At 40.5% G+C, this 7286-nt stretch overlaps 1 protein-coding gene across 1 annotated transcript in view; it reads right to left on the bottom strand.

The window, feature by feature from the left end:
* Trrap (transformation/transcription domain associated protein) overlaps window positions 1-7286 on the bottom strand; it is a 161216-nt gene that overhangs the window by 118129 nt on the left and 35801 nt on the right. Inside the window, exon 12 of the mRNA XM_023713378.1 lies at window positions 3349-3487. Within this exon, the coding sequence (XP_023569146.1) occupies window positions 3349-3487 (139 nt within the window). The remainder of the gene's footprint in view (window positions 1-3348; window positions 3488-7286) is intronic.

The following is a 7286-nucleotide window of genomic DNA, read 5'->3' as shown; positions in this document are numbered from 1 at the left end:
GGCTGGCATGTCGTGCTGGGAGATTGAACCGCAGTCCCTGTGCTTTGCTAAGCTTGTTCTAAGTAGGTGCTTTAGACCACTGAGCCATCTCACCAGCCCTGTTATACGTATTGTTACATGTCAGTATTTCTATCTTTGTTTCTGTTTTTGTCTGTACTCTCTAAAATAGAATAAAATATAAAAATAAATGTATAAGGCTGGACAGATAGTTCAGCAGATTAAAGCATCTTGCTTAGGCAGATGCCCCTGGCCTGCCATGCTAACCCTACCCCCAGGGCACGCTGCTGAGACTGAGATTGAGACTGGGGTGTAGTGGTACACACCTATAATCCCAGCACTTGGAAGGCTGAAAAACAGAAAGGATCCCTATGAGTCCACTCTTTGTAGTGAGACACTGTACTAAATACATAAAATAAAAATAAATATATAATAAAATAAACAGTTCCTTTTTGCTACATTCTAGGAAATAATTCTGATCTTCATCTTTTCCCAATTTTTAAATAAATCTATCTATTTTTAGCACAGAGTCTTGCTATGCAGCTGGGACTCAGGGATCCTCCTTCCTCCGCCTCCTCAGCACTGGGATTATAGGCATGCGTCACCACATATGGTTTCGATGGAACCCACAGCATGCCCAGGGTTCTAGGTCCAGTACCAGCATTCAGTACTGGGATTAAACCTAAATCCCTGAGTCCTTGTCCTTGCCAGACAGGCCTCTGATCTTTATCTTAAAAAGAAGTCATAAACCACATGGTGTCTCATGCCTGTGATCCCAGCACTGGAGAGGCTGAAGAGTCTGAGCTGTGTAGAGACCCTGTACCAAATAAATAAATGATTAAAAGATAATAATAAAATCACACTGACTTTCTCTTTTGGATAATGCAATACTGTGTGAAATGCTCCTCTCAATTCCACTTTTATATGACTGCATCTTTCAAGGTCAGGTTTTTTTATTTTTTTTATTTTTTTTAAACATTTATTTATGTGTGTGTGTGTGTGTGTGTGTGTGTGTCCAGCTCAGCCCACCAGGGGGCGGGGCTGGCTGGCATTTGGTGCTGGGGGATCAAACCGCGGTCCCTTTGCTTTGCCAAGTTTGTTCCAAGTAGGTGCTTTAGACCACTGAGCCATCTCTCCAGCCCCAAGGTCAGGTTTTAATAATAAATTTATATGTATTTTGACCAAAAAAAATCACCAATGGTCCCAGGTATAACTTACTCATCTCAGTTAAATAGATCTATTCCTCCTGACAGCTGAAAATGGAGGTCAGTGGTACAGTGCTTGTGTAATGCGTATAAGACCCTGGGTTCAATTGCCAGTATTAGAAAAAAAGAATTTCTCTTAAAAATTCTTGTATTTTGGTATTGTTCAGAGATGATCACATGAAAATCAGATAATGCTGGGCGTGGTCACGCATAATCCCAGTAGGATCAAAACTGGAGGCAGCCTAGATTAAAAGTGAGTTCTGGGGGGCCTGCCAGTTAGCTCAGTTCTTTAAGCACCTGCTCATGCAAATGCAGTCAGGCACAAGGTACCAGTGGCTTAATCCCCAGCTCCACATGCCTTACCAGACCTGCCCTTAAGACAGCCTGAGCCAGCCAAAAAATAAAAGTGAGTTCAAAGGTCAGCCTGATCTATATGAGAACCTATCTCAGAAAGAAAGAAAGAGATCAGATCAGATAAACTGCAAAGGAGGGTCACCAGACAAGTCACAGTGGCAATCAGCTCTGGAAGGGAATAAAGGTCATGGATGCAGGCACTCTTATAGCTCTCATTCTGAGTGAAGCTTAGAATGATGTGTGTTCTCTAACTCTGAACTGTATTTTTTATGCACATGCTAAATTTCAAAAAAGGGAGGTCTAAGAATGTTTAGTCTGTGTACATGCTTGTGATTGAACTCAGAGCTTTATGCCTGTCAAACTACATCCCCAGTCCCTTCTCTAAAAAAAGTGTGTTCTTTTTTGCTATATCTACATGTATTAGGCACTGTAATTTGTATTTCAATAGCATGAAAATACTTCTGCTTTTCTCTATTAACTCCTAGGTAAACACACTATGTCCTTCATATTTAAAAACTATGTAACAAAGATTTCCTTAAAGATAAGTGTCCCTTTTTCTTTTTTCTTTTTTTTTCTTTTTTTTTTTTTTTTTTTTTGATGGTACCAGGAATTGAACTCAGGACCTTACGCTTGCCAAGCAAGCACTAATTCCACTGAGCTATCTCCCTATCCCCCAAAACTACATAACAAAGTCAACTCTCAATTTTGTGTGCCCTCTAATTTACACTAATGGCAAACATTTAATATGAAAACTTACTGGGGAAAATGACTATTTTACTTCAATTTCACATTTCAGTCACAAAAATATTTAAATTTTACATTATCAACCTATATTATTGGCAGAAAAAATACAATTACCAGCTTAGCAAAAACCAAGACCAGCCTTGTGCATATGAACAGTATCAATCCAAAATTCTCATGGCACAAAGGGTGAAACACTGGATTTTGCTCACCATTTAAACACTGATAGGGGGCTGGTGAGTTGGCTCAGTGGTCTAAAGCACCTACTTAGAACAAGCTTAGCAAAGCACAGGGACCGCGGTTCAATCCCCCAGCACCACATGCCAGCCAGCCCCGCCCCCTGGTGGGCTGAGCTGGCCACAGACACACACACACACATACACAAATTTAAAAAAAAATTTAAACACTGATAGGTATCAGATATATAGTAAATAGCTATTTGCAATTTCAAAAAACTTAACAGTCAAAAGGCAGGAAAGTACCCAATGCTATTCAGAATATAAATCATCCTAAACAAATTATCACATTAATTATGAGATTTTTTTTTTTCAAAAGATAAAAGGAGGGGGCCCAGCCCTAGCTCAGTTCTTTAAGTGGCTGCTTCCACAATGCTGGCAGCCTCAGTTTGCTGTAGTTCGATCCCCACAACACTCCAGCCATGCAAAAGTGCCCTGAAGGCATTCAAGGAACAAAACACACACACACACACAAAAAAAAAAAAAAAAAAAAAAAAAGATAAAAGGAGAACCCTGAAGGCAGGCTAGAAGAGGGAGGTAAGAGGAAACAGGCAATCAAAAGGAGATGGGAGGGCCAGGGAGATGGCTCAGTAGGATAAGCGCTTGACTTGCAAACGCAAGCATCTGAGTTCAATCCCCGGTTCCGCCAAAAAAAAAAAAAAGGAGATGGGTAGAGAGGCAGAGAAAATAAACCCAAGATAGTAATAAAGAAGGTACACATGGAATCCAGCAGCACAACCACAGGAAGTCCACCGAGGCCCACCCCGAAGATGGATACAGGGTCATACAAGCATTCAAAGACAAGACTGCCATACGATTTCTGAGCTCCGTGGTAAGGATGTGTTTTGCGGCAATCAGCAGCTCCTTTCTGAGGTGTGCAGTCTCTGCTGGACAATTTGTGAGTAACTGTAACATTCCTTTCACCATCTGCTGAGAATACTTGGTCACCAACTCCTGTCAAAAGGATAAAGTTACAGTCACACTGACAAAAAGGTATGCAGAAAAACTCAAATTCTATCAGCTTTTTAAAAATTCAGTTAAGATTAAGCTTGACTAAACCATCTTCATGAGGTTACAGGTCTACTAAACATACAATATTCAAGAAGTTTTAATTGCTATGTGCACATGCACAGCTGCTGCCATAGCGGATGTATGGCAACGTAAGTAGCCCTTCTTTTGCACAATGGGATTATGGATGCTACCTGTACTTTTTCTGTACCTTCCCTAGTGTCAATGATAAACATACATTATTTTCTTATTGGAGGGTTTTGAGGTTTTTTTGCATTTTAGGGAAGGGTCTACAGGGTGTTCAGGGTCTCACTACTATATTGGACTCATAGTGATTCTCCTGTTTACAGCCTCCCAAGTGCTGGGATTACAGGTGCACACCACCATACCCAGTCTCAATCACCCCGGGTTAGGGCCAGCATGGCAGGCCTGGGGATCAAAACCCTGGCCCCTGCTCCTGCTTGCAGGTACTTTAATCCACTGAGCTATTTGCCCCGCCCTATTGGAGGGTTTAAATGTAAATATTCTACTGAGACATCCCATTAATGTTAGTCATGAATGACACCAGATACTACAAAAACAGCTTAGAATAACTCTAATCACAGTCTCCTTTGAAGTATCTCAAGAAAGAAGTTTACCAACAAACTGGGGGCCCACCCATTAGCTCAGGTGTTTAAGTGCCTGCTGAAACAAAGCAGTCAAGACTCAGGATGCTGTGGTTTGATCCCTTCATCCTCAAGCCAAACCAGACATGCCCCTGAAGGCATCCTGAGCCCCATCCCCCACCCAAAAAAAACTCCTTTAAGAGAAATGAAGCTTATTCACTCAACCACCCAGTGGTAGAAAAATCTCAATCCGGTAAAACATGTTCTATTCCTTACTGTAAATTACCATTAATTATAAACACATCACAACAGAAAATAATTTACAACAGCTTTCAAAAGTAGTTTTTAGGGCCAGGGAGATGGCTCAGTGGAATAAGCACTTCCCTGGCAAGCTTGAGTACAATCCCCAGTTCCACTAAAAAGAAAAAAAAATGAACAAAAAAAGTTTTTAATTTATTGATTTTTTTTTCCCCCAAACAAGGTCTCACTATCAGGCTGGCCTTGACCTCACAGTGACCCTCCTGCCTCAGCCTCCCTAGTACTGGCATTACAGGTAGGAGTCACCACTTTAAGGTTGGTACTTTTTACATTCAACAATTTAGAATATGCTTTTACTTTTCCCCAGGTAAATATTTTTTTCTTTTCTTTCTTTTTTTTAAATGTATTTGGTTGTTTACAGGATCTCACTACACAGCTCAGACTCATAGTGATTCTCCTGTTTTCAGCCTTCCTAGCGCTAGGATAACTGGCATGTGCCACTAGGCCCAGGCACTGGCTGGCTCAGCCTGGGGGATCAGCCAGGGATCAAACCAAGGCCCCTGTGCTTGCCTAAGCTCGCCTAAGCAGGCGCTTTAGTCCACTGAGCTATCTTGCCAACCCCCGAGGTAAAAATTCTTATAAAAAATAATGAATTATAATTCCACTGCTATAAAACAGATAAAAACTTAACGTATTCCATACTTTAACTTTATTTATTTATTTATTTATTTTGCGGAACCGGGGATTGAACTCAGGTCCTTGAGCTTGCCAGGCAAGTGCTTATTCCACTGAGCTAGCTCCCCGGCCCTGTTCCATACTTTAAGCACCAAGCTGGGAATGGTAGCACACACCTCTAGTTCTTGAGGGCTGAGGCAGGAGAATCACATGTTTGAGGCCAGCTAGCTACATGTTGAGTTCAAGACCAGCCTGAACTACACATTTAAGACCCTGTCTCAAAAACAACGAAGGACCAACTATACCAGAATTTTGACTAATGGGAGATAAAATCTAATTTTTTTTCCTTCAAGTTCTTATTATTTAAGTAAAAAAGGACCATAACTACACTTAAAGGTGTCTAACTGTTGGACTTGGATGGGCAGAAGCAAGTAAGTGAAAAACTGTTTTGGACCTCACATAGAGTAGTATAGTTAATGTATGTAATGAAACTTCCTTTATATGTATTTTGTATTATAACAAAAAAGGGTGGGGCCAGGGAGATAGCTCAGTAAAATAAACACTTGTCTGGCAAGCTCAAGGGCTGGAGTTCAATCCCTGGTTCCACAAAAAAAAAAAAAAAAAAAAAAAAAAGGGCAAGCAGCCTACAGGCTGCATGTGGACATGCCTCTTATAGATTCCTCAAAAAAAAAAAAAATCTCAAACTACCTTCACAGTTTTATTTTGTAATGTCATTGTTTTGTTTTTTGTTTTTTTTTCTGGAACCAGGGATTGAACTAAGGCCCTTGCACTTGCCAGGGAAGCACTTATTCCACTGAGCCATCTCCCCAGCCCTTGTAATGCCATTTTTAAGTTTAAATCTCCTCCACACCTATTTGCCTCAATATAAAATTTCTAACAACATTAAGTCAACATACCAAATCATGTTCACATGAAAAATTTACATGCAAATGCTTACTTGTAGAGTTTCATCTTAATAGCTAAAAATAAAACAGGCAAACTATCAAGACAAAAGAAATACGTAAGCACTGCCAAGACTGGAGGCTGGAGAAAACTAACAGTGACTCCTAATATGTACAGAGTTTCTTTTGGGGCTGATAAAATTGTTTTAATATTGTACAGTGGTAAGTCATACAGATCAGCGAATAAGCTAAAAATTGGCTCCATTTCGTGACATGTAAATTATACTACAATAAAGCCATTTTTTTAACAACCCAAACATACATCCATCAGTAAATGGCTAATTCCTTCATGATACAGCCAGAAAATAGAACACTATTGCCATGGACTAAACAGTGTCATCCCCACCACCATCAGATTCATATTATTCACATCATAACCACCAATATGACAGATATGGAATTAGGGTCTCTAGGAGGTGAAGTTAAATGATATCGTAATGTGAGGATATAATCCCCCAAAAAGCCATCTCTTCACTACAGAAAGCAAGAAGGTAAAGGGCCGGGGAGATGGCTCAGCAGAAAAAGCACTTCCCTGACAAGTGCAAGGGCCTGAGTTCAATCCTCAGTTCTGCAAAAAAAAAAAAAAAAAGCAAGAAAGAAAGAAAGCAAAAAGGCCACCTTGGGCACGTGAAAATGAGAGTGCTCACTAGAAATCGAACCCTTGCTGGAACCTTACCTAGCTTTTACCATTTCCAGGAAAAAATAAATCTGTGTTGTTTAAACCACCTAATTAATGATATTTTATTAAGTCAGCTCAGCAGACTAAGAGAATAAGCCAGCAATAAAAATGTCATCTTGATAAAATAACAATGATGAATCTCAGCATTACTAAGTGAAAGATGCCAGTATCAACAAATTATATTCATAACATATACTATATATATGACATTTATAGGACACTAGAAAAGGCAACATTGTTGGAACAGAAAACAGACTAGAGTTTGTTAGGAACAGACAGATGAAAGGAAGAAACTGACATAAGAAAGTAAATGTAGAACAGACCCAGAGCGCAGGCCCAGTGAGTGAGTGAGACAACTGAGGGCCACGGGATCCTGAATAGACCCAGAGCACAGGCCTGGTGAGTGAGTGAGACAACCCGGGGCCGGGGATCCTCATTCGACCCAGACTGCATGCCCAGCACGGAACTCTTCAGCAGAACTCCCTGCAAAGAGACTAGAGGCAAGACCCACCCAGCTGATTCAGGAGCAGAACATCTTGCCAGAGTGACACAAAGGGTTCAACTCT

This window comes from Octodon degus, unplaced genomic scaffold (genome assembly GCF_000260255.1).
Source record: "Octodon degus isolate 3935 unplaced genomic scaffold, OctDeg1.0 scaffold00031, whole genome shotgun sequence".
Taxonomy (NCBI): domain Eukaryota; kingdom Metazoa; phylum Chordata; class Mammalia; order Rodentia; family Octodontidae; genus Octodon; species Octodon degus.
This window is presented reverse-complemented; position numbering and strand designations above follow the sequence as displayed.